The sequence below is a fragment of the Kwoniella shandongensis genome, chromosome 1 (assembly GCF_008629635.2).
Source record: "Kwoniella shandongensis chromosome 1, complete sequence".
Taxonomy (NCBI): domain Eukaryota; kingdom Fungi; phylum Basidiomycota; class Tremellomycetes; order Tremellales; family Cryptococcaceae; genus Kwoniella; species Kwoniella shandongensis.
In genome coordinates, this window is record NC_089287.1 from 745,950 (window position 1) to 771,756 (window position 25,807).

The 25,807-nt window shown below is 50.0% G+C and overlaps 9 protein-coding genes across 9 annotated transcripts; 3 read left to right on the forward strand and 6 right to left on the reverse strand.

The window, feature by feature from the left end:
- Positions 1 to 939: 939 nt before the first annotated feature.
- On the reverse strand, positions 940 to 1,961 carry CI109_100263 (uncharacterized protein; the record flags this gene model as incomplete). Its single annotated transcript, XM_032003073.1, has 5 exons — positions 940 to 1,032; positions 1,112 to 1,240; positions 1,306 to 1,443; positions 1,527 to 1,664; positions 1,752 to 1,961. The coding sequence occupies 5 exons, from the start codon at positions 1,959 to 1,961 to the stop codon at positions 940 to 942; spliced, it is 708 nt and encodes a 235-aa protein (XP_031862880.1).
- Positions 1,962 to 2,696: 735 nt separating this feature from the next.
- Positions 2,697 to 3,578, reverse strand: CI109_100264 (uncharacterized protein; the record flags this gene model as incomplete). The annotated part of the gene is made up of 5 exons (XM_032003072.1): positions 2,697 to 2,761; positions 2,871 to 2,928; positions 3,002 to 3,123; positions 3,236 to 3,293; positions 3,384 to 3,578. 5 exons carry the CDS (start codon positions 3,576 to 3,578, stop codon positions 2,697 to 2,699), a joined length of 498 nt encoding a protein of 165 aa, XP_031862879.1.
- A 490-nt stretch (positions 3,579 to 4,068) lies between these two features.
- CI109_100265 (uncharacterized protein) lies at positions 4,069 to 4,773 on the forward strand (the record flags this gene model as incomplete). Its single annotated transcript, XM_032003071.2, has 2 exons — positions 4,069 to 4,377; positions 4,450 to 4,773. 2 exons carry the CDS (start codon positions 4,069 to 4,071, stop codon positions 4,771 to 4,773), a joined length of 633 nt encoding a protein of 210 aa, XP_031862878.2.
- A 303-nt stretch (positions 4,774 to 5,076) lies between these two features.
- On the reverse strand, positions 5,077 to 6,169 carry CI109_100266 (uncharacterized protein; the record flags this gene model as incomplete). The annotated part of the gene is made up of 5 exons (XM_032003070.1): positions 5,077 to 5,203; positions 5,289 to 5,544; positions 5,666 to 5,765; positions 5,855 to 6,013; positions 6,083 to 6,169. The coding sequence occupies 5 exons, from the start codon at positions 6,167 to 6,169 to the stop codon at positions 5,077 to 5,079; spliced, it is 729 nt and encodes a 242-aa protein (XP_031862877.1).
- Positions 6,170 to 6,523: 354 nt separating this feature from the next.
- On the forward strand, positions 6,524 to 11,680 carry CI109_100267 (pentafunctional AROM polypeptide; the record flags this gene model as incomplete). Its single annotated transcript, XM_032003069.1, has 6 exons — positions 6,524 to 6,915; positions 6,998 to 7,205; positions 7,262 to 8,050; positions 8,103 to 9,078; positions 9,141 to 9,361; positions 9,416 to 11,680. The coding sequence occupies 6 exons, from the start codon at positions 6,524 to 6,526 to the stop codon at positions 11,678 to 11,680; spliced, it is 4,851 nt and encodes a 1,616-aa protein (XP_031862876.1).
- Positions 11,681 to 12,397: 717 nt separating this feature from the next.
- CI109_100268 (uncharacterized protein) lies at positions 12,398 to 15,967 on the reverse strand (the record flags this gene model as incomplete). Its single annotated transcript, XM_065966745.1, has 23 exons — positions 12,398 to 12,483; positions 12,544 to 12,601; positions 12,653 to 12,667; positions 12,738 to 12,765; positions 12,825 to 12,875; positions 12,926 to 12,955; positions 13,008 to 13,027; positions 13,080 to 13,151; positions 13,228 to 13,287; positions 13,331 to 13,372; positions 13,425 to 13,465; positions 13,523 to 14,183; positions 14,242 to 14,301; positions 14,352 to 14,456; positions 14,506 to 14,643; positions 14,699 to 14,752; positions 14,802 to 14,855; positions 14,908 to 15,158; positions 15,215 to 15,263; positions 15,315 to 15,428; positions 15,515 to 15,623; positions 15,690 to 15,766; positions 15,935 to 15,967. The coding sequence occupies 23 exons, from the start codon at positions 15,965 to 15,967 to the stop codon at positions 12,398 to 12,400; spliced, it is 2,208 nt and encodes a 735-aa protein (XP_065822817.1).
- Positions 15,968 to 17,020: 1,053 nt separating this feature from the next.
- On the reverse strand, positions 17,021 to 18,322 carry CI109_100269 (uncharacterized protein; the record flags this gene model as incomplete). The annotated part of the gene is made up of 5 exons (XM_032003067.1): positions 17,021 to 17,209; positions 17,331 to 17,642; positions 17,712 to 17,780; positions 17,836 to 18,074; positions 18,163 to 18,322. The coding sequence occupies 5 exons, from the start codon at positions 18,320 to 18,322 to the stop codon at positions 17,021 to 17,023; spliced, it is 969 nt and encodes a 322-aa protein (XP_031862874.1).
- Positions 18,323 to 18,695: 373 nt separating this feature from the next.
- CI109_100270 (uncharacterized protein) lies at positions 18,696 to 21,070 on the forward strand (the record flags this gene model as incomplete). Its single annotated transcript, XM_032003066.1, has 8 exons — positions 18,696 to 19,300; positions 19,390 to 19,530; positions 19,614 to 19,822; positions 19,896 to 20,074; positions 20,146 to 20,324; positions 20,392 to 20,448; positions 20,545 to 20,583; positions 20,674 to 21,070. 8 exons carry the CDS (start codon positions 18,696 to 18,698, stop codon positions 21,068 to 21,070), a joined length of 1,806 nt encoding a protein of 601 aa, XP_031862873.1.
- Positions 21,071 to 21,548: 478 nt separating this feature from the next.
- CI109_100271 (uncharacterized protein) lies at positions 21,549 to 25,375 on the reverse strand (the record flags this gene model as incomplete). Its single annotated transcript, XM_032003065.1, has 16 exons — positions 21,549 to 21,664; positions 21,815 to 21,920; positions 21,989 to 22,108; positions 22,184 to 22,239; positions 22,294 to 22,498; positions 22,609 to 22,741; positions 22,789 to 22,895; positions 22,945 to 23,006; positions 23,067 to 23,132; positions 23,193 to 23,263; positions 23,320 to 23,498; positions 23,559 to 23,624; positions 23,682 to 23,787; positions 23,846 to 24,114; positions 24,177 to 25,113; positions 25,188 to 25,375. 16 exons carry the CDS (start codon positions 25,373 to 25,375, stop codon positions 21,549 to 21,551), a joined length of 2,787 nt encoding a protein of 928 aa, XP_031862872.1.
- Positions 25,376 to 25,807: the final 432 nt, after the last annotated feature.

Here is a 25,807-nt window from a genome sequence, read left to right on the forward strand (position 1 = left end):
TGGGTTGGATTGGAGTTGGTTGCCCCAATCTTGCAAACAATCCCGAAGTGTAACCGGGTTTTTGGGTTGGATGAAGATTGATTGATTGATTGATTGAATGGGTTGACAAGATTTGATTACTCACCTCCTTTCGATTTGTATCCCCTGTTTCTCTATCTCTCGTCTCTTTCTCTTTATCGTATAGTCCTGAACAGTGTATCGTAATCGATTCGAGGTGTATGATGTCTATGTGTGGAGAATGGTGAATAGACAAGACAAGATGAGAGATGTGTGGACTGGTGGTGTGGTGTCACAGCGCGCCGTGTCCAGCAGCAGCGAGCCTTTAGCGGTGAGTGAGTGAGCTGAGGGATGACTGACCCATACTCACTATACTGAGAGTGGCACTCGTCAACCGGGAGAGAGGTTTTTACAATAACGCCGTATAACACCGCAACAAGGCAAAAACACCCGCACGCACATACACACGCAGTAAGACGCGTCATGGCTGGGTATTGTTTTCATTTATGATTATGATTGCATACAGATAGACAACTGACTGTAAAGTCATCGAGGAACATGTACAGAAGCATCGCCTTGGAAGACTCTTGGTGACGATCGGTCTGCCATGGGTGATGTCTTGGCATATGATCTTGGTGCTCTCATGTGCACAGATAAATGCGGGATCATCACATATCAGCGAATGATTCGTGTTCGTATGGACATGTCATAAACATCACCATCTGCTGAAATTACGGATAGAGGCAGAGCACCCTTGTCTCTACGTTGCTGTGTGCGAGCCCAATCCACACAGATACAGAAAGCCATCGTACTTTGCGATTCATCTTCGTATTGAATCTACTAGATCGACAACCTTCATTTCACAACGCGGAACCACTATAACATTATCGTAATCTTTCAAACTACACTCCCCCCCCTCAAAGTTATCTGATTAAGGGATGTCTAGAGCGCTCGACTAGGAACGATAGGAATGTCTCCCGTGATGGGGACGGCAGCGTTGATCGGTTGTCCGGGAACAGTGTTACTGTCAGCGGCCTGCAAGTGTTCGCGAACATGTATCAGCCGAGTGTTCTCGGAGCACAATAGCGCTACAAACGGAGGAAGATAGACTCACCTCGTTGAGGAAATGCTCGGCCTTCTCGACACCCTTGTGAACAGCGTTGGTCACCTGGGTGATGAGGCCGGGGTGCGTAGGAGACGCGGTCTTCTCGTCGATGGTGTGTGTGATCTGCGTGAATGTGGACTAGAGGAATTCCAGGATCTAAATCAGCATTGCATTTTGATTGCGTGTGTAGCTACACAACTCACCTGGACAGCACTGAGACCTTGCTCGAAGAGACCCTTTGCCTTCTCTCCTGTCTCAGCAGCGGTAGCAGAAGCGTTGTCGACGGACTTCTCGACGGTTCCAGCGCTAGTGGGAGTAGCAGATGTGGAAGGTGCGTTGCCCTGTAGTACATCCAGCAGTCAGTACACGCTCCAAACAACGACTTGGAAAGCAAGTACTACAGCCGGCCCGGGCACGGACTCACCTCGATCTTGTCGATGATTTCCTGAGCTTTGGCAGCCGCCTTGTCTGTATAAGGCTTTGTAGCCTCTTGGACCTTGTCGACGTAAGGCTTTGTCGTCTCTTGTGCTTTGGCAAGGTACGGTTCCGCTTTGTCGAGATACTTTGATGGGAACCAGAACAAAACACAACGTCAGCACGATGAAAGGAATTACATCACGACTGCGATGCGGTCGCATGAAGCACTTACAGGTTTGGCCAAGTCCTTGGCTTTGTCCAAGATGGTGGGTTCACCAGCAATGGGGTCCAAAGCCGAAGCAGGAGCGACTGGGATCGCCTCTGCTGGAGTGACAGGTTTGGGAGGGACAACCGACGAAGTTGACGAGGAAGATGCCCCTGTGATATCGGGGATCTCGGTAGGTGGGTTGGAGGTTGAGGGTGCTGTGAAAGGAGCCGCCATTATGTCTATGTCTGTGTTGTTTCGTGAATTTATATCAGTAGATGATAGGTGTGGATGGAAAGATGAAAGATGATAGCAAGTTGTTTCTCAAACACCATGTAGTAGTAGTACTCGTGCTTATCTCTCTCACTCTCACACTCTCGGACGTTTTTGTCCCAAAGTGGAGAAGAGGAGCACCAAGAAATGAACAGTGGCGCAACAATGACGTCAGTCTCCATATATTATCGTATAAAAATCACCTCCACCGTACAACTCCAAGTACCGGGCATGTTTAACTGGTGCAGAGGGGGGGTCCGTATCGTCACCAACACCCTCGAAAGAATTAGACTGCGTTGTGATTACACACTATTCGCAATTAGAGGCACCTCGACTACTACTGATGCCTGAGAGATGAGATGCTTTGCTGATAAAGGGGGGACTTGTCTTTGCGCGCACGCGTCTCGGAGCTTGTGTGCGGACATGAGGACTCGTTAGACTGAGCTGCTTAGACTCGGAGTCGCATAGTATCATACAGGCGGTGTCGCCCGTATTCTAAGCATATCTGAGCAGCATACTCATTCCTTCAGCTCCTCATAGACTGCCATGGTGTCGAAAGGTCAAAGAACACCATCCATCCCTGTCTTAACAGACCAAGATCACCTATATCATTCGACTTGGCCTATAAACCGAGTCCATGAAATACCCGCCGAAACCCCCCTGGTCCTTCCAGACGTGCATGCTGATGGCTTGATCCGATCACTCAATGGTCTCGCCTCGTTTGAGACGTGGGAAGATGATCTTTCGCCAAACATCGTGAATCTCTTCGGTTTGTAAGAGTGCGCAATACGTGTGTCTCGTCAGCCTTGTTTCGCTCTCACCACGATTTATTGATCTAGTTTCTGTGCGAGAGGAATGAAGTGAAGTACTCACGAGACTTGCTCTTGCCTGGGAAAGCAGAAGTCATGCTTTGCCAATCGGGATTCGTGGCCTACAATTCTCACATCAGCCAATCGCCTAGACTATCCCAGTCGAACGAATCGAGCTCGCTTCCCTTCACTCACCTCCAAGACAGTCATCAGAGTTTGTAGTTTCATCTCGCCAGTCCATCCTTTGCCGCTCACGTTCCAAGGCCTGTTGGTGATCAAGGCTGGATGAATGACTTTGCGCCAAACGTCTTTACCTTCTATCAACGACCACACCAGACATAGCAAAAAGGGTGTCAGCGGTGATTCATAAATTGATCGTCGGTATCTTGGCGTTGGACATTGTGATCGTGTTGTGGAGCAGCGACTCACGGACAGAAGTCTTTCCAATTCGGAATGCTAGATCATCCCACTTGATATCATTCGCGCTCTAAGAATGCTCACGTCATCTCCCCTCTTTTCGACCATGTATCCTACAGCATGTGTTTGCGAAAGGGACCTAGTCTAAGTCGATACTCACCTTGAGAACGAGAGCCACTAACATCTGTTTGTCATACTCCCCTTTCTTCCCTTTCGTTTTTGGTCCTGCAACTCGGCCAGAAGTGTACTTGACCGGAGCAAAGTTCAAAGTGGGCTGCTTCGACTCCTCCAAGGTTGACGAAGAACGATCGTAGGGCTTCGGGGCGAGCTTGTCTTGCTTGGCGATTTTGGGCATCGTAGAAGCGCGATCAATTGGTCGAGTACACTTGTTACAAGTCGACCGCGTATGAAAGGTGTAATTGAGATGGGGACAAGTTATAGACAATGTCATTGTCCAGTATCAAGCTTTTAATCGTGACCGATACAGGTAGTGTGTGCTTTGTCGAAGGGCCGTAACCATACGGTCCGAGATAGCTTGACAACGAGACATCCCTTTGGGGCGCATAAATATTTGCGACGCACGGACCACCTTCCTCATGGTATACACCGGCTGACATCATCCAATTGCCATCCTCACACATCATTTCCTTCTCTCTCTTATATCTTCTTTGCGAGCTTATCAAGTATTTATCACGCTTAATAGCGTTCAGTACGACAACCCTCTCTTTGTTCTGTCTGTTTTGTCCGACTGCACAATGCCCCCCTCCAGAGCCCGCAAGACCTACGGTCGTCCTTCCACCACCTCCACCAGCAAAAACTCGACCGGATCCAAAGGAAGGAAGTCAATGAAGGAGAACACCATCTCCAAGAAGAACAAGGGCCGAATTCCCTCTACCTCACCTTCTCCAGACCGCAACCTTGCACCACAATCAACTAAAGATCTCGAACTCAACGTAGACAAGGAACTCGTACTCAAGATAATCGTTGCCAAGCTCGAAGCGTCCAAATCGTGTGATTGGCACGAATTGAGCAAGAAGATTGGGAAGTTTGGAACTGGTGGAATCGTCTCCAAAGGGAAGATAGCGAAAGGGAAGAAAGGTGTAGATGAAGAAGGAGGACTGAGCGGGACTGAACTTCACGATTTATATCATAATGTGAGCTCGACCATCTTCCTCCTCGGTTACAAGTCCCCGAAGACCAGGAAGCTAACCGGATCGCGATGGCAGACCATCCTTCCGGCACTTCGTAATGGTCGAGCATTGTGGCGAGACTCGCCTGAACCACTCAGCAAGTCGACATCACTTGCCTCGCCGGAAGCAACTACTCCAACTTCACCTGCAGAGGAAGAGGAAGATGACATGGGACTCGACTCGGGTGAAGAGACGCAGGTCATCAAGAGTAGGCCGAGAAGGAAGAGCGCTGTCAATGGCAACGAGAAGAAGAGTCACGTGTACGCAGAGATGGAAGAGGAAGAAGAGGATGATGAAGTCGATAAGGGAACGGGGTATAGCGACGACGCAGAGGGGACGGAGTATAGTGATATCGACTAGGTGTAGAAGAGTAGACAGAGGAGCGTTGCATCCCAGGGTCTAGCAGTGGCAGGTGAGCTGCCTGATCGTACGAGGATAGAGAAAGCAGCTCACCATTGTGCTCACAGGTAGTTTGTCACTCTGTTCAATCACTGCGACTTCTGTTCACTCCGTTCGCAACATTTCGACCCTTTCCACCATTCGCTCAATGTTTCTAATTTCCATCCTCTCGTCAAGACCCACTTGGCTTCACACTTGTCCCAGACCAATCTCGCACCGTACCATAGCTCATTATCGTCGTTGTTATCATGATGCATCCATGTACTATATCTCGTCCTCGTCATCATCTGCGAACAAGTCTTCTTCCGGATAATCTCCCACTTTGACTTTTTCAGGTCGAACGAAGACTGCGTGACGAGGCGATGATGTAAAATATCGAGTACCTTCGACCCTGTAGAATCAATATGGTCAGTCAAACATATCACTGATTTCGTTACTCCTTGTCCACAGTCTGTTGAAAGTAGTGAAAGACTCACTCTCCATCTCCTTTACCTAACGGTTCATCCAATTCCACCCCGACCCAAACACCCCCTCTTCCAATCTTCGCCTCACCCACAAATCTCACAGTTCCTCTCTTTCCCAAACCATCGTCGCCGTGAGTGACCTCGCATCGTGCTCCAGTGGTGATGGATGAGGGAGCGGAAAGGGGTGGCGGTGGTGGATATGTGAGGTTGGCAGGTACATCGGCGAAACGACCTAATTTATTCGCTTTGAGATGGGATAAGACGGTGTCTACGTGTCGAAGAGGATGTTGTGTCAGTTCCAGAGCGATGACATAGGACGGAGTGGACGGTATGAGAATTGAACATCAAGTGGTTGCCCCTGTTGAATGACTGTCTGGGATTGGACTTACCTTGACGAGCTTCGTATTCCGCAGTGCTCAATTCGAACCTCTCGAGATTTGACTCGTCTGTAAATTCTCCAGGTCGGAAGTTCGGGTCGGTGTTCTCGACCTATAATCAGTACCACACCAAAGGGTTAACTGTTGGATCTTTCTGTTCTTTCCTCGAGATGAAGGGGGTAAATGATAGGAGAAGCTCACCTTGATACAGTTCCATTCTTCTACCCCATAACTGGCCAGAGACCGTGATTCATCGGTCAAGCTCGCAAGCGGTGATTCGGTAGACACAGACTCAGTGGATCGATAGATTGTGAGTGATTGATAATGAGGTGAGATCCCAGTGATAGGTGTGAGTTTGTCCTACAATACATTGCAGAACGGACATGAGCTCGGGCTCAACAATAGATAGATTCTGGCAGGTAGACTCACCTTTAGCTGCTGGACAGTGAGATCCGAGTCTATTCGGCGTTCAGAGTGTGTATCCGGTGAGGTCACAAAGACGCTAATGAGTGTCATCTCGACTAGACTTGCTGGTTGTTACCACAATTACAGATGACAACAAGGTGTATCTAACACGTTCATCTCACCCAAAATAATGTTGAACCAGCTGTATTATTGTTCAACGCGTTACACGCTCGGAGGACGTACGTTTCATTCGGAGTTGATGTTGATCTCCGTCGCTTGTTCCGAAATTCAGGGCAAAACCGACTCGGAACCACTTGGACTAGCACTGGCTTTGACTTTTGGGTCGACTTTGTTGCTTCAACACCTCCTCCGAAAAGGTCTAACACGACCAGCTCACAGCTACCCACCTTACACTTCTTCACTCTCGTCTCCGAATCGACGAGGAACGTCCTCTCTACTCCCAAGATGACGTCTTCTTCAGCTGATGTGTTGAAGATCTCGATCCTCGGATCTGAGTCCATTCACGTTGGATTCCATCTCCTCCCTTACATCTTCGAAACGATAACTACCACCCTCCCCTCCTCCACCTACGTCCTCATCACAGACACCAATCTCTCCGCTCTGTATCTCAACGATTTGAAAGCCGCTTTTGAAGAAGCCTCTGCCAAACTCTCTACCGGAACCAAAGCTCGATTCCTGGTCTATGAAGTAGCTCCTGGAGAAGGGGCGAAGAGCAGGCAGGTGAAAGAGGGAATTGAGGATTGGATGTTGGATCAGAAATGTACGAGAGATACAGTCGTTCTCGCTTTTGGAGGTGGTGTCATTGGTGATTTGACAGGTTTCGTTGCTGCCACCTTGTGAGTGTTCACCTGTCCAACACGTGCACGCTTTGAAATCCAAGCGGAGCACAGACAAAGCTAATCTGATCGGGTTTCGTAGCATGCGAGGTGTCAAGTTTGTTCAGATCCCTACTACTCTTCTCGCTATGGTCGACTCTTCCGTCGGAGGCAAGACAGCAATTGACACGCATCACGGCAAAAATCTGATTGGCGCTTTCTGGCAACCAAATTACATCTTTGTTGATCTTGCATTCCTCACCACCCTCCCGCCGCGAGAGGTGTCCAACGGTATGGCCGAGGTGGTCAAGGTGAGTGCGAGACACATATCACTCACATGAGTTTCAGCTCATAAACATATTCATAGACCGCTGCAATTTGGAAAGACGACGACTTCGCTCTTCTCGAGTCCCGTTCCGCCGAGATCTCGCTCGCAGCTTCCACCCGTCCATCGACCTCCACCACAGCTGGACGATTCGCCTCCGACCGATCTCACGCACAATCTCTACTCCTCCAAGTCGTCTCTGGGTCAATCTACGTCAAAGCCCACATCGTTACCATCGACGAACGAGAGACGGGTCTTCGAAACCTCGTCAACTTTGGTCACACTATTGGTCACGCAATCGAAGCTGTTCTTACTCCGGCAATGTTGCACGGAGAATGTGTATCGGTCGGTATCATCCTTGAGGCAGAGGTTGCTAGACAACTCGGCGTGCTCAGTCAAGTTGCCGTCGGTCGATTGACAAGATGTCTTCAAGCATATGGACTTCCCATCTCGCTCTCCGATCGAAGAATCACTTCTCTCCCCGCATCAAGTCAACTTTCTGTCGATCGACTCCTTGATATCATGCGAATCGACAAGAAGAACTCTGGACCAGCCAAGAAAATCGTCCTCCTTTCCAGGATCGGCAAGACATACGAAGAGAAGGCTTCAGTTGTCGCCGATCCGGTCATCCGAAAGGTCCTTTGCGAGGCAGCTACAGTCATCGCTGGCACTCCTAGCAAGTCGCCCATCACCATGGCCACTCCCGGAAGTAAGAGTATCTCCAACCGAGCGCTGGTCCTCGCCGCTCTTGGAAAGGGTACTTGCAGGGTTAGGAACCTGCTGCACTCGGATGATACCGCCGTCATGATGAACGCCCTAGTCGAACTCAAGGTGAGCGTTAATGCTCTTGTGTCCGAGGCTCAGACAGCTGACAATTTTGCAGGGTGCTGTATTCTCCTGGGAAGATGGAGGTGACACAATCGTTGTCGAAGGTGGTGGCGGTACCCTTTCCGCTCCTGCTAAGGGCAAGGAGCTCTACCTCGGTAACGCTGGAACAGCCAGTCGATTCCTCACTACTGTCTGTGCGATGGTCTCCGGTGCCGCCTCTGTCGAGAAGTCCACCATCATCACCGGTAACGCCAGAATGAAGCAACGACCTATCGGTCCCCTCGTTGACGCGCTGGTCGCCAACGGCGCTCAAGTCAAGTACGTCGAGAATGTTGGATGTCTCCCACTTCAGATCGACACCGATGGCTTCCGAGGTGGTCACATCAAGCTCGCTGCAAGTGTCTCGTCGCAATATGTTTCGTCGATCCTTCTCTGTGCGCCATACGCTGCTGAGCAGGTCACCCTCGAGTTGACTGGAGGTCAAGTCATCTCTCAGCCGTACATCGACATGACAACTGCCATGATGGCAGAGTTCGGTATCACCGTTCAACGTCAAAAGGACGCGGTGGGCAAACTCCTTGACCTCTACGTCATCCCAAAGGGACAGTACATCAACCCCGAGAACTACAGCGTTGAGTCCGATGCTTCTAGTGCTACTTACCCGCTCGCCATCGCTGCCATCACCGGTACTACCTGCACTATCTCCAACATTGGTTCGAGCTCGCTCCAAGGTGATGCTCGATTCGCCAAGGAAGTTCTCGAGCCTATGGGCTGTACCGTCGAACAGACCGCTACTTCCACCAAGGTCACTGGCCCTCCCGTCGGACAATTGCGAGCTCTCGGCAACGTCGATATGGAGCCTATGACAGATGCGTTCTTGACCGCTTCTGTCCTCGCTGCTGTAGCATCGCTTCCCGCCTTGCCCGAGAGGCAGGTCGAAGGTTTGCCCGCTAACGCCTCGCGAATCTACGGAATCGCCAACCAGCGTGTCAAGGAATGCAACAGAATCAAGGCTATGCGAGATCAGCTCGGTGAGTCGGTTGGTGATGATAGACATCTATGGGGACATGCGGTGACTTCAAATTCGTTGCAGCCAAGTTCGGTGTCGAGACCGACGAGTTCGAAGATGGTATCATCGTCTTTGGAAAGCCTGAGGCTTCCCTTCACCGAGGCGCTTCGGTCCACTGTTATGATGATCACCGAGTCGCCATGGCTTTCAGCGTTTTGGCTTGTGTGATCGACAAGACAATCATCGAGGAGAAGAGGTGTGTCGAGAAGACTTGGCCCAACTTCTGGGATGATCTTCAGAACAAGGTGTGTTCTAACAGATTAGCACATCAATGAGTATTGCTAATGATGTACGTATAGATTGGTATCGCTGTTGACGGTGTCGAGCTCGACACCCACAATCAAGCTTCCACTTCTGGAAAGACTACCAGCCCCGCTGACCAGTCTCAACGTGACCACCCCATCTTCCTTATCGGTATGCGAGGTGCAGGCAAGACCTACATCGGTCGCATGGCTGCTGACATCCTTGGTGGCGAGTTCACCGATGCCGATGACACCTTTGCCGAGGTGACCCGATCTTCCGTTTCCGACTATGTTGCCGCGCACGGTTGGGAAGCTTTCCGCAAGATCGAGACTGAGATCCTTGGACGTTACATCCAGGAGAAGAAGGGCAGCCATGTGATTGCTCTTGGAGGTGGTGTGGTCGAGACTCCTGTTGCAAGGCAACTTCTTGCCGCACACGTTGCCAAGGGTGGTTCTGTCGTTCATGTCACACGTGAACTCGAGGAGATTGACGGATACCTCGCCTCGATCGGAAACACTGCTACCCGACCGAACTGGAACGAGAGTTTCGCGGATGTCTTCAAGCGCCGAGAGCCTTGGTACGCCGAATGTTCGAGCCACGAGTTCTTTAACGTCCTCGAGGCGATTGGTTCTCAATCCGCCGAAGAGCATCATCAGGCTATGCGAGCGGAATGCGAGAGGTTCTTCAAGTTCATCACGGAACAAGCGACGAACCGACCTCGACTCGGCTCGGACAACCCGACATCTTTCCTCTCTCTCACTTTCCCCGACCTCCACCCTGCCCTCCCTTACATCTCCGAGTTGACAGAGGGTGCCGATGCGGTGGAACTCAGAGTGGACTTGCTCAGCGCTACTGGTGTTGCACCCACTTCACCTATCCTTCCGCCAGCATCTTACGTCGCCAAGCAACTTTCCAGCTTGAGACTCGCTACGAACCTTCCTATTGTGTTCTCCGTACGATCCAAGGATCAAGGTGGAATGGCACCATCCGACAAGCCCGAGGCGTACGAAGCGATGGTCCGACTGGGTCTTCGATCGGCGTGCGAGTACGTCGATCTCGAAGTAGCTTGGCCCACCAACGTTCTCGAGGGCATCACCAAATCGAAGCGAGAGTCCCACATCATTGCCTCATGGCACGATTGGACGGGTGAGATGGCATGGGATGGACCTGAAGTCAAGGCAAAACATGCTCTCTGTGCGAAATACGGCGATGTCACCAAGATCGTGGGAACGGCCAAGACTATCTTTGACAATTCCAAGTTGTCGTATTTCGTCTCCGATGTTCTCGCGCAACCTGATGCTAAACCCCTTCTGGCGATCAACATGGGTGCGGCAGGTCAATTATCACGAGTACTCAACCCGATCCTCACACCTATCACTCACGCTGCTCTACCTTCTCGAGCTGCGCCTGGTCAACTCACCGCGAGGGAGGTGAACAGTGCTCGATCTTTGATCGGTCTTTTACCGAAGAAGCAATTCTACTTGTTTGGTAGTCCGATCGCTCATTCGGTCAGTCCTACACTACACAATACGGGATTCACGACACTCGGTCTTCCCCACGTCTATGGTTTGCACGAGTCTGCTCAGGTCGACCAGGGAGTGTTGGACGTCATTCGATCTTCAGAATTCGGAGGAGCGTCAGTGACAATCCCCTTGAAACTGGATATTATCCCGCATCTCGACAGTGTATCAGAGGACGTCCGAATCATCGGAGCGGTAAACACCATCGTCCCCCAACCGAATGGAAAATTACACGGAGAAAATACCGATTGGCAAGCTATTTACATTGCTGCCAAGAAGAATTTGACCGTCAACGCCAGTACGACCGACGCATTGATCATTGGTGCAGGAGGGACTTGTCGAGCAGCCATTCACGCAAGTTACAAACTTGGCGTGAAGACGATATACTTGTTCAATCGAACAAGGGAGAATGCTGAGAAGGTCAAAGAATCTTTCCCGGCGGAATACAATATCGTCATCGTCGATTCGTTGGATACCAAACTCCCTTCAGAGATCAATGTCGTTATCTCGACTGTACCAGGGGACAGTCTCACCACGTCCTCTAACACAGAGGAGGGTGGGATCTACCTCAACTCGGAGGTGATTCTCGGTGCGAAGAACGGAGTAGCTATCGATCTGGCTTATAAGCCTTACGAAACGGCTCTGATCAAATCCGCTTCAGGGAAGGAAGGATGGAAGAACGTACCGGGTGTTGAGATTTTGGTCTTGCAAGGATTGGAACAGTTTAGATTGTGGACAGGGAAGAAGGCACCAGAGGGGAAAGTCAGGAAAGCTGTTATGGAAAAGTATTTTGGAGCGTAAGCGTAACCAGAGGAAGGGTACGGTGTGATACAATAATATACATAAAAAGGACCATTGAGGTCATGGATGCATTGTTCGATTGATGTTCCATTCTTTCTCGTCTCATCGGTGGTGGAAGCAGGAGTGACGATTACTGGAAACATTGAATGACGAAGAGCTTATTGTAGGTGCAGAGATATGTGTGATGGGAGAAGTGTCACAGTTTTCGATACAGCAGACTTTCTGCTATGTCATTCCATTGCGGACACACCATGAGATGCATGATGCAGAGCCTAATGTAACTGTATATGCAGGAAAATACGATACGATGAAATGAAATGAAATGAAATGAGAACTGCGATGAATGAATGCTCGATGACCATTATGCGAATATGATGACGAACGCTGAAAGTTCAGATGAGAAATGAATGTGAGAATGCGTGTATGCGGATGATGATATGCTCGGAGGCACTAATGATCGTGAGGGAGGATGAGATACAGCGAACGGTGATGATGACGAACTGAGGATTACAACTGTATACAGATAAGTTAGAAGCAAAGAGTGAATGTGAATGTAACTAGACCACAATCGAAAAACAGAGCGAGCGGAAAATGCAGAGGAAGCACAGCACCTCTGTGTTTGTATCAGGAAGAGATGTGTAAGGGAGCACAGCGACAATTCAAGGATCAAGGTAAGCAGCTCTTCATGGCTGGTCGAAGTTGATGCGATGGTATCGATCAGACGCCGAAAGAAGAGTCGAACGAGTTGGCGTTGTAGTCGTAAGTGTAGTCACCTTCGTGACCATAACCACTGGACGAGGAGTCTAGAAGGTTGAAAACGAGCTCAGCATCCTGAGCATATGTAACAGAGACGATCAGCCTACTAGAGAACGCAGACAGCTGCGCGGCCGCTGATCGTTGCCTGACTGCAAGGTTGTCGGACTACACATTATGAGCTTTGAATATCACATCGGACTCAGTTTCTTGGCTTACATCAGGGAATGGCTCCTACGCATTAGTCGTCAGCATTGCACGTTACAGGACCAGGCAGACCAGGCGGTGAGTCAGGCAAACTTACGGGCATGCCCTTCATGGAACCGGTGGAGCTGCCCGACGATGAGCGTGTCAGCAAGGAATCATCACCTTTCAGGTGACCTGAACGCACTAGAAGATCTGAGGCCTCCATGGCTCAATAACTCCCATCACTGCCGAGTTTCTGCGTGAAGGATGAGCTTAGCGTCCCCGGACGTAGTCACCAAAGCTTACTTGAACTTGTTGATAAGGGCAGCCTTTCCTCTACAGCATCGTGTTAGCAAGATTTAGTCTACACATTGTAGATGTAACGCACTGAATATCGGCGTAAGACACCTAGCAAGATCTCAGCTGAGCTCGCCAACATATGCAGTGAATTGAAACCTACCTGAAGAACCTTCTCGCTGGAGAACAAGTTCCACTTCTTCCCGACGCGAGCTTCGATGAATTGGTACAAAGCCTTGACCGTGCAGAAGTTGACGAAAGCATAACCGACCTGGTTCCCGTCAGCGGAACTTCAGTCAAAGTGCACTCACATTGCAGCAGTTCTTGAAGTCAAACCGAAGGTAGACAAAGTCGTAACCCCCTGGAACGGACTGGAGACACCTGTCAGCCAATGTCTGCCAGTGTTTGACTCACTTCCTCGAGGATGTCCACCAGCTCTTGACGGGACAGCTTGTTCTGCAGAATCCTTAGGGATTGGAGCCACGTTATCTGTCGGAGGATGACTCACAGGAACATCCTTGATCATGACGGTAGTACGAGAGTCCAAACCTGCCAATCATGAACCGTGTAAGCGTCATTTGAAGAGGAACCACTGGAGTGACTCACCAGACAAAATCCTCTCCGGAAAGACTCTATTCTGCTCAGGAATTGCCTTCCTGTCATTCAAGTTCCAATGACCTCCTAATCCCTGCCTTTGCCTTGCTCTTGCCGCGATGTCGGCCCTGTTCATAAGGCCCTGAACCGTACCGGGCTCTCCAAGTCGCCTACCCAGAGCCAGCATGTGTGAAGGAGCGTCATAGTCGTGGTGAGAGCTGTGGATGGAAGCTCGATCCGAAGTCTGAGGTGTGGGATACCTTGTGTTTGGGGGAACTGGTGCCCAATTGTTCGAGTACACCGATGAAGGAGACCGAGCGCCGAAGACATCGTTCTCGCTCCTGACACGACCGAATACTGAGCTCGTAGGAGTTCGAAGTTGGCCTGTAGAGCTGCCTTCTGTAGAGTGCGAGTATCCAAAGACATCGGATGAAGCGGTAGAGTCGGTACGAGATCGATTGTCTTGGTAGACTCGTGACAGGGAACCAGGAGTGTAAGCAGCGGAACCGAGGGTGAAGCTCGCTGCAGGGGCAGAACCTTGAACAGCCGAGGAATGGGGGCGATTGGGGATAAGATATCCGACGTGAAGTATTGCCTCAACTGCTTTCTGTCCGTTGAGCAGTTTTATAGCGTGAGCGGCATCGCGTGAGTCGTAGTACTCGGCGATGAAAGTCTACATGGGCGTCAGTAGGATAGTCTACGGAGAATGGAAAACCAGCAACTTGACTCACTCTACCATCGTGGCCGACTGGACCAACGCGCTGCACAGGCCCGATCATCGAGAGTGTTGCCTGCGACGGATCAGCGAAGCCCGCACTATGGTGTATAAAGGCTAACTGACCTGCATCACGTCCATTGTGACTGGATGACCACCGTGAATTTCGACCTTGACGACAGACTCAGATGTACTCCAGATCTGGTCCCAGGAACCACCCCGTCCAGTCATCTGCCACATCGTCAGCCTCCAGTATGCGTACGGGCGGAAAGAGACTCACTGCCTCGAGGGTTGATCTTTCGATCTTCCAGCAGTGAAGTTCGATGGAGGGACCGTCTTTCTGGAAAGATATGCAGGTAGATTGGAGATGATGATAGACCTTGAACGCCTCGCGGCAATCGTGGAAGACAACAATAACCTGAACGGATTGTCAGTGGTGCACACGTGCGGGACGCTTGGGTGATACCACTCACGTAACCTTTGCTCTTGAGGTACTTGACAACCATAGCCTTGAACTCTGCAATGCTCTGAGAGACAGTCAGTACAACATCATCGTCATCGGGCAGAGCCACTCACTTCGATGGTCTTGCTGACCTCGTTTTCGTTGGTCGTTCGAGGAATCCCTGTGATCTGCGCAGCCATGTTGTGAGAACTTTGGCAAAGAAAGTGAGTTTTCACCTACCATAAGATATCTCCCAATGCTCTCAGGCGTTTCTCCTACCCCATCCAAACCTCCGGGGACTTGTTTCAATTTCGGGAGATCGTAAGACTTATTGGCGATTTCTCTCCACTCTGGAGTATAGGGAGTGACCGGAGCAGAACCTGCGGCCGATGATGCAGTCTTAGGAGTGTAGGGAGAGAAGTAGGAAGGTGAGGTAGAGGAAGGAGGCGCTTGTCGCTGAGTAGATCGGCGAGGCGTGTCGAAGACCGAAGCTGGATAACATATCAGCTTCCCTTCCTTCTCGCACACATATCAGGGTATGCCTTACCTTCCTTCTTCTTTTTAGGGGTCGAGGGACCCTCCCTAGAGGTATCATGCTGCTACTGCTGTCAGTGGTGAACTTTCGAGACCACGAGAGCTGTACTTACCTGACCAAATTCGCCTCTCACAGTTGCGTCCTCGCGCAGGGAGAGCTTGGAAAGATCAGGAATACTGGTATCAGCTCGATCGAGAGGCTTGAACGATGTCGACTTGGCGTTGAGCTACGATGAAAACGAAGTCAGCTGTCGATATCAGCCCCCATCGGATTTAGATATCCGTTACGATAAGTATAGGGTAGCTGACTCACCTGAGACTTCTTTCCTTTTGCATTTTCCATACTGTCCGAAGCGGCTTCCTTCCCGTTATTCGAGTCGCCTGAAGCTTTGGGATGAGAGGAAGAACGAGTAGCATCGCCTCTAGAGCATGCTAATCAACTAACGATCCCGGAGAGGGGTGATTTACGTTCCCACGACCATACTTACTCGTCGAGCTGTGGCGACATCTTCTTGTACTTTGTAGGGGTAGAAGGAGGAAGGGAGCCAGGTGTGGGCGGCGAAACCTACACAAAGTTGGTGGAGAAATGCAAAGCAAGGAAAAGGTCAATAGAAGTATAACGAGAGAGTTGCGACTTGGGAAGATGAGGGAGTGACCAAGCACAGTATGGAGTTTACTTGTCTAGGGAAGATGGAGGAAGGAAGGAAAATAGAAGTGTTGGAGCTGAACTCACCTTGTTGGAAGTCGCCCAATCAGTGCTTGTCATATTCGGTGTGGTCGTCGTCACCGTCGTTATGTTCGTAACGTGTTAAAGACACAACTACAAATATGAGGAGGGTGAGGAGGGAGAAGGAAGGAAGATTGATGTCGCCTCCTAAATGTAAAACAGGAGGAAGGATATGATGTTGGTCGGGACAAAGTTCAACTCGTTATCAAAGCCAAACAAAGTAAAGTGAGAGAGATTGGAGATGATGAGCAAGCGATTGGCTCGTCACTCTTTTGGATGTGGTGAGAAAGGTGAAGTGAAGAGGGGAGAAAGAAGAAGATGAAAGATGAAATGGAAATGTGAGCGAGTAATATATATATATACTTGTCTTTCGGTATATGATCGTTATTATCATGATCGTGAAGTTAGGCACAAGATTTGTCTGAAATCTAACCCTGTACACAGACACACACATAGACAGCGCACAGACCGCTTCCCCTCGTGAGTGATAAGGATGACGAGGGAGCTGGAATTCTTGGAGATGAAGCTTCATAAATTTCCGTCTGCTTTTCAGTCAAAGCGGGAACGGGTAGCTTGGTGTGATCGAGGGGTGAGTAATCTGTTGTACCTAAAATTCAGCGCACGGACCTCTCTTCTTGTTGAGTGAGGACACTTTGCCTCGTGTAAACGGGAAGGAAGGAGTAGTAGGATCAGGAGGGTCAGGGAGACGTCAACGTGGAGAAGAAGAGCTTGGTCAGTATCCAGAGGTGCTATATCGCATGGACGTCCTGTGAACACGAAGTGAAGCTGCCTCACTTCCATCCAGTATGGGTGATCAGCATATGAGTCTGTTGAGAAATGGTGATGGGAGAAAGCACGGACAAAATCAGTCGCGAAGTCTTGGCAAAATCGAAATCCAATCCCACGTCATCTGAGAACGCCCTCACGCACATGACAGTTGACAACCCTTCGTGTTAGCCTCGTGCGCCCTTTCGTGGATGTGGCCGCTCTTTTTGGTGGTGGAATAGGAATGGTCAAGTCGGGTACTAGCATGCATGTCTTCTCCAACGTCTCCATTCATTTCTCCTCCTCTCATGATCTCGGTGAGCCACCTCACTTCTTCTTGCCCTTTTTATTTTTGCCTCCTCCGCCCTGACCTCCTCCGCCACTGTTCTGAGCAGCTGCTCCACCTGATGTACTACCTTGGGTGAACCCAGTGCCCATACTCTCCTTCCCTCCCTTCTTCTTGTTTTGAGCAGCGATGTACGATGTACGTTGGCGAAGAGGAATCCATCTCTCAGACTGTGCACGCGATGAAGATGCGTTGAGTATTGACAGAGGTGAATGAAGAGAGACAAGGGGGACCCGGTCAGCATTTCCATACGACTTGACCGACAAAAGCAAAGCTCAAATTTCCACTTACATCCTCTGTGAACGCCTTTCCAACCGTCACACCCTTAGGCAACTGGTGTCTCGGTTTCGTCCTCGCCCTCTTCTCAGCTGGCGCCTTGACTGCTGCCGTCTTCTTCTCCACCGTGGCCGCAAGTCCACCAACATTCGACCATCCGGTGGGCAACGAAGGGACATAACTCTCGAGTTCCGCTTCGGTGGAGCTATGGGTGGAAGTAGAAGTAGAGCTTGGGACAAGGTGGGATCGGTAGGAAGTAGAGACAAAGTCGATGTGCGAGGTCGTGGCGGACAGGTTGGTAAGGATATCAGGGTGTTCAGGCGATGACTTTCAATCATGAAGGTGGTTAGCGGTGCTACTGTTGAACGTTGAGCGAGGGCATGGCGAGTCGCTTACCGAGTCACAACCAGCAAGTAGATCTTCGTAGATCTCCTGGGCACGCTGATATTCTCCCAATCGATATCTCTGTTATACACGCCGTCAGAAGCGATACACAGTATAACCGAGCTTGGACACTCACGATCTGCGCTTCGAGATGGTCTACCTTCCTATCCTTATCCTTCAAGCCTTCCAACACAGCCAAAGCCTCCTTCTCCCTGTGTAGTCGATAAAGACAATATGCTCGTTCAAAATCGAGGGATGAAGTCGAAGAAGGAGGAGCATCTAGTAAGGCGAGAGCTGCGCTATATTCGTCCGTCTGGAGATAGAGGAAGAGAAGAGTCTGGAACGCAGCTTGGCTCGAAGGGTCGAGAGCGAGAACTGTGGAGCAAGTTGATAATCAGTCGTTGCTACTACATCTGCATCGATTACAAATTACGTCCAGAGGTAGGTCGATCAGCCTACTCACTCTTCTTCGAGGTCTTGATAGCATTTTGGAAGTATCCATCATCCACTTGATCTGTCAAAGCTCGATACAGCTGAGGAAGTCTCTCTTCTGCCGACCTTGGTGGACGGGCCACGAATACCTTGCGCTTTGTAGTCGCCGTAGTTGCCTTGGCGGTGGACATGGTGATTTATCTGGAGGTGTACGTTTGAGATTATATAGTCAAGAAGTCTAGTGTATGTTGTCCATGAATACCGACGGGAGTAAGGGCCGGTTGATTGGAACTCACGAGCTAGAGTCGCTGTCGAGGGTTGGCCAATTATCAGGCTCAGTCTATTGACCTTGCCGCGGTCGTCGGTTGTAGCCGACTGCGCATAGATAGAGTTATTTTCAGCAGATTACAATCTTTTGTTGTTGTACCGTTGAGCTTCTGAACATTTACACATAATTCGATACATCTACTCTATCCTATAATCAGCATCGACGACGACATGATCCGATAATACCTGTAGATAAATATACATACTCATAGATAGAAAACGTAAACTTGACCCAGAATGGACGATAGGGAGCAACAACATCCCGCAAGTGGTCTTGAGATACTTGCCACTGGATCGACGAATGGCTCGCCTCAATCTTCGCCTTTACCGATATCCAATACGCTAAACGAAGTATCAGGCATGGAACGAATCTCCACCTCACGATCACGGCGGACGAGCTCTTCCTTTAGCGCAAGCAACGCAGATCACCTTGGCACCCTTTCTCAACCTACACCAACACCCAACAAACTATCACCTATCGACGAACCACCCCCACCTCCCCAATTTAGCGCCACGAGACTATTCTTCGTCGCGACCATCGTGACTTTCACAATGGCGATGTCTGCGGCAGGTCAACAAACGCTCAATATCGCCTTACCCACTATCCAAGTCGAGTTGGGAATGCGAGAAACGGATCTACAATGGCTCGGTGCGGCATATTCATTGACGAACGGTTGTTTCTTATTGTTGTCAGGAAGATTGGCGGATGTTTATGGACGAAAACCAGTCTTCTTGGCTGGTTTGGTGTTTTACGCAGTTTTCAGTCTTGTAGGAGGGTTCATGAAGAATGGTGTGGGTTTGATCGTCACGAGAGCGTTAGCAGGTTGTGGAGCTGCCATGAGGTGAGTCGAGTCAAGTCAAGTCATAGTCACGTTCGAACGACTTGTGTGTACATGCAAAGGGTAGAGCTGATGAGGGGTATTTGTCACAGTACACCAAGTGCAGTCGGTATCATCGCGTACAACTTTTCTGGTAGAGCGAGGTCGACAGCTTTCGCTTCTTTCTCGGCGGGTGCACCAGTCGGCGGTGCGCTAGGTCTTCTCCTTGGTGGTCTCTTCACCGCTTACGTAGAGTGAGTCTCTAACCTTTCCTCTCGTGTCCGATACAGCCTCGCTGCTTATTTTGGTAATTGTACTGACGGTGATACGTGCACAGCGATACTTGGCGAGGAGCGCTCTTCACGTTAGCTGGTCTCGCTTTTGCGGTGACGGTCGCTGCGATTTTCGTTATCCCAAAAGACTTGTCCCTTACGAACGACAAACGAGTCGACTGGATTGGCGCAGCGTTGGTCACTGTCGGATTGGTCCTCTTGCAGTTCGTCATCAGTGATGGCGAATCGGCGCCAAATGGCTGGAAGACGAGCTGTAAGTTGGCTGTCGTGCTTTGTGTAGTGGGAGATGTGAAAGCTGATGAAGTAATCTGTCTCCCTTGTTGCAGACATCATCGCATTGATCATTGTCGGCGTCGTCTTCATCGTCACCTTTTTCTTCTGGGAGAGACATGTCATCAATAATACATCTCAACCACCCCTTATGCGATTACAACTGTTCACTCGCGCCAAAGGTCGATTGTCAGCTGTTTACTTTATCGGTTTCGTCACTTGGATGGCTTTCGTCGTAAGTTTCCTCTCTCCTCCAAGATCACAAACACCTCGATTCTCGTACTAAATCGACTACTTGGGTCTTAGTCTTTGTTCTACCATGCGACACTATATTTCCAGCAAGTACAAAACGCCTCTCCAGTCACTGCGATGCTTCAATTCTTGCCGACTTCGATTTCTGGTATAATCTGCAATGTCATCGTGGCGTTCCTTATTAGTCGAGTCAGGACTCAGTGGTTGGTCTGCGTGGGACTTCTTGCGACTGGGTACGTGCGGTCTCTACTCGTAGACGGTGGCTCGAGACGGAAGACTTTGGCTGATCCCCTTCATCAGACTTGCGAACGTATGTTTGGCGCTATCGGACGAGAACACAAGGTATTGGGGCAAGCCGTGAGTGTTGTCCCTCATTGGCTATATCATCGCGATCGCATCCCCTTTCACGTTGTAGTTTCCTTTGCAAATGAAACTAACGGCTTGCCTGCTCAGATTTTGCGCCATGTGGCTCGCAGTGATGGGTGCCGATTTGTGAGTGCGACGTCATCCTTCCCGATGTCTTCCTGTCTTCTCAATACCCCACAACAGGACCACTACTGATGCCGTCGTTTTTTTCTATAGCCTCATGGCGACGGGTCTCATCTTCGTTTCAGCCCTTTCACTTCCCGACGAACAATCCGTTGCTGGCGCTCTATTCCAAACACTCCTCCAACTAGGTGGCTCATTCGGTCTAGCAATCACATCCGTCATATCTGATGTGGAACAGACCAAAGCTTTGCAAAGAGGTGAAACCCCTACACATAGTTTGCTTGTGGGCTTACAAGCGAGTTTCTGGTTAGGCGCAGCTATGAGTTTTTTGGCTTTGATAATTGCTATGATTGCTTTGAGGGGGATGGGAACGATAGGAAGAGGTGTGAAGAGGAGTAAGAAGAAGGAGGTGGTGGTAAACGAGGAGGAGGAGGGGGAGGGGGATGTCGAACAAGGGGAAAGGGAGAAACGACAAGATGTCGTGCAATAAATACAAACAAGCGGATTCAAGGTTATAATAGTCATATCATAATATAGTCAGGACTCCTTCTTCATAGTCTGTTGGGTTTTTATAATCTGGGCATTCAATACATACATTACATGCATCTTCAAATCCACATCAGCACCGCAGTACTAATCGTGATCTTGCCCCAAGAAGAGTACTGTAGTAATGTGTCAGCTTGCCATCCTTGGCAGTGGTCACTCCCTAACACCCGCACAACATCATTAACATCTAATGCATCATCGCCAATCGTAGCTTAGCCATTTCCTTGTCACCAACAAGCATTAAATAATATATCCGTGTGAACCTCGTCCCCATTCTCAATCTGCTATCTGGCTGTCTGTTATCTGTCGAGCCATCCCTGCTCCATACCAGCATGACCCCATCGATACCTTAGCTCATTTCGCTTCTTTTCAATTGATCTAAATCCCTTTCTCTGCTTCGCCCAGGACGCACGCACGCACGCCTACTTCTTCTCCTTGATAGCTGACAACGCAGCGTGAGTCTTGAGCATTAAAGCTCCTTCCAGCGAATACTTCCCATGGGCTTTGGCCATAGCAGCATTATGTTCTGGTAGTTTACCTGAAGAGAACAGACATAAAGTTAGCACTGTATTTTCTCAACTTGGCTGAGCACCCCCGATGCTACTTCTTTGAACGATCTTGCCATAACAGCTAACCCTGCTCCTGCTCTCCGTTTACATGAAGGCCACCACTGGACAAAAGGACTCACTTGTCATGATGACCTCAAAGCAGCGTTTGGCCTGTTCATCGTCCCCTCTTCGGGCATACAAACGACCGAGCTCGTAGTAGTTGTGGAATAGGATATAGTGATCGAGCTACAGATAAGTCGCGCGATCAGTTATCTATTCCTGTATAGTATACTGTAGTAGTCTCAGCAACACACCTGAACATCATGGGAATGTCGAATGACCGCTTGGTAGTCCTTCTCAGCGCCTTGATCAAGGACTTCGTCGGATGGATCGTTCGGCTCTACCCTCTTTGCTTCGGGAGCAGCTTCAGGGGGCTATATAACCGAAACAAGATCAGCATACCATCCTAGAAGTGGACCAGAACCAGCGCAACCCAGAGCCAGACTTACCTGATATCTCGCTGTAGCTTGACACATCCCCTTGAGGAAGTGACCGAGACAGTAATCTAGTTCCAAATTAGAAAGCTGATCTGAAACCAGTCATCCGCTAGAAAGCTCACCATCCCAATACCCAGGGCCGTACTCCTCTGGCGCCGTTTGCACTAAACGTTCCAACATCTTCTCAATCCTCGGCAGGTGTGTATGCAATAACAACTTTCGAGGGGTATTGGCGAGGGATCCGAACACGTAAGCAAGTTCGAGGGCGGGGAGGAAGAGTCGGTTGTGCTGAGACTGGAACTTTCGTGCTTTTCGCGAGCAGAGTTTCTGAAATAGGGAAAATATAAGCATCAACTCGCCCATTTATGTTGTCCAGAATGAATGAACGATGAACGCAATGCGGTCAATGGAAAGCAAACGAGACTAAGATGACTCACCTCGATAGGCAATGACTTTCCGGCAATCTTCTTTGTCAATTTCGGAATCTGCAACATCAACTTCTCCGCCTCATCGATCTTCGCATCTTGATCTCCATCTTGGTTGAGCTCGATCACACATGTCGCAGCAGCACTGCACAACAGTCAGTACGCCCCACAATCAGCTGCCTTCGTACTCACTAGGTATACACTGCTCGACTCCAGTTTGACTCCTGTCTCAAGATGCTGAAACAATCCAAGGCGCCCTTGAAGTTACCCAACATGAGGTGGTTACAAGCATAGTCCCACTGGCAGGACTGTCAGCCCAGCTCTGTAGGATGCGGACACCTGGCTCACCAAACACATGTGTTGTAGCTGGATATACTCGAGTTCAAGATCGAGAGCACGCTGCAACGATTCTAAAGCAGCGACATCAGCAATCAGGTTCCCAGCGAACGTTTGGATTGTAGGCAACTCACCGTTTGCTTCTGCCGGTTGACACATTGTAGTATGTAATCTCGCCTGGAAGTACAAGAAGAGTACACCTGTGAAGTACAGGTCAGTGAGACTGTTCGTAGGGCGCAAACGGAAAAGAGCGGGCTGACCATTGGGATACCGCTTCATGTTGTAAGCCAGGATGTTCTTGGCAAGTGGAACATCGGTACCCGTGATCGGCCTATCATACCGTGCGTTAGTGCGGCTTCTAGCCGTCAAGCAATTGCGACAACTTACATCAACACCGAAATGACAAGGTGGAAGACCAAGAGGATCAGGTCACAAACAGGTCGTCGCAAACCCTCGTTCTCCTCATCGAAAGCAGGATCAGGTGAACCCGATGACCAGCCTCCAGCTGACATAAGTGTAGCAAGAGCGACTTTTCGGTCACCGCCGTAGCCGAAGACTTCGGCAATCTGAGACGGGGCCGTCAGTGATGAACCGATAGTAACCAGGCCTGGGTCAGAATAGCTCACCTTGAGGACCTTTGCAGGCAAGAGACTAAGCATGAGCGAACTGGTTCCGGTACCCAACAAGACACCCTATCGTCCTCAAGTCAGCAAAGCACGGACACACGTAATAAGAATGGGCTCGCTCACCGATCGGAAGTCCATGTCAATGTCATCATCGTACCCATGTTTATCGGCATCCTCCAAGAACAGTTGCAACGTTCGGTAGATGCCATGGGCAGTCCTCATGTTCAATCTGCTCCAGCTGTCAGCGTCCCTGCACACTCTACATTGACCTTTCGAGCACTACTCACGCTTCTCTGACCAGACCAAGCCAATCACCTCCACTGACAATAGCCAACAAGGCCTTCAATAACGATTGTTCCGCATACACCAGCTCAGCGTGTCTCTCCAACGCGGACATAGCTTTGACTCTCGCAAGTCCGGCTCCTGACTTGACCAAACCACCTAAACGAGAGACCATGGAATCGGCTGGTCTTCTAAGCAGACTCGCGGTCGACGTCGTTGATTTACAGATTTCGAGGGCGTTTGCAAGATCCACAGAGTCGAATGTCATCATTCCCTATAAAAGGGCGGTCAGCATCGATCAACGGCAACGGAACCGGATTGAAAAAGCTGACGCACCTTGAGCGACTCGAGAATACCGACAGCATTCTGCAGGTACAGTCGATGACCTTCCCCATCTTTCTCCGCGCAAGACGCTTCCGCCTCCTTCATCCGACTGGTCAAGAACAGGGCGATGGCCACTCGGTTCTTCTCGATATCTTCAGGCAATACCGCTGCTTGATCGACAGTAAGCGGACTAGGTCTAGGTTGAGGAGCGCCTCGCTTGACTTTAGTTTCGGAGCTCATCACATGCCGTTTGATGGTCGATGCTCCCGTTCCGCTGATATCACCGACCTCCGCTTTGGATCCCTTTTGCACATTGGTGGGTTCGTTGTGAACAACAGTGGGAGTGTTCGCGGCGGCATTTGCAACCGCCGGTGTGATCGGAGCGGTACTCGATTGCGTCGGTTGTTCTTGTTGTAAGATCTGTTGTTGAGGCTTAGGTTCCTCAGGCTCCTCCTCCTCTTCCAGATCACTCAGTCCTTCTGAGGCACTCAGGAAGTCCTCCTCGTCATCAGACTCGATCCCTACCTCCTCCAAATCCCACTGCGAATACAGACTCGCCGTCCTCTGTCTTCCGGGTCTTATATCGGGTGACGATCCCGCCGAGACGGGTTGGACAGGCGCACCAACAGCTGTAGGTGAAGCTTCGGGGGAGTCTGAAATTACCGGACTGTTGGTGACGGCTCCCAGGTTTAACGCCGCAAGACTCTCCTTGACACCGTTGGCGTCGCCAGGAACACCTTTACCGTTCAAACCGGAGTATCTCTCAGAGCTGACGGATCCTGGCGCGAGACTGATGGTGGTCGGGGTGGATGCGCCGGAAGAATTGGCAGTAGTGGAGTGATTCAGGTTGGAAGATCGTTTAGGAGATGATGTAGATTCTTTGTCGTTGGTGTATGAGGACAAGGAGGACGAGGAGAACAGTGAGGAAAGTCGTTTACGACTCTTGCCACTGTACAACAAAGGAGATATCACGATCAGTCAAGCTCTCCACCGTTGACAAGTTCAAGAGAGATCTTTACATACCCCAGAGACACCTTCCGTTTGGGTTTGCCTCCCTCGTCCCCGTTCTCGGTCAACGATTCGGCCTCGCTGACATTCCTCGACCTAGGCGGTTTATCACCTCTCACGCTCGGAGCTCGAGGACTTCCATCCTCATTGTCCAATGTCTTCTTCTTCTTTGACAACGACGCTTTGCGTAGGAAAGACGACATTGAATTGTCGGGTCTGATCGGGGATTTCTCGTGTATCGACGATCTTACGTTGTGCGTGATGTTGCGCAGTCCACGGGGATGGTGGCGGTCGAGTTGGTGACAATTCAGGTAGCTTAGATGAGTGATACGACTGGATTGATGATGATGTTTGTTTTTCGAATCTGGTTTATGGTTATTTGTTACGCTCTGCACGAGCTTAAAATATTGATTTGAATGGAGAGATCAACAAAGGGTTTGATCAATGACGGGGGTGGCACGTTGCGTTTGAATGTGCGTTCTTCGCGCCCTTGATCGAGGGTACAAGATTCGTTCGGTCGTCGTTATGGTAACCGAAATCTGATCAATATGCAAACAAGAAAATAAAACGTGTGAAAAGGTAATGTCAAGATGGTTAATGTTGTTACGAGTGGGCCGATGCCGTCCCCTGTGCTG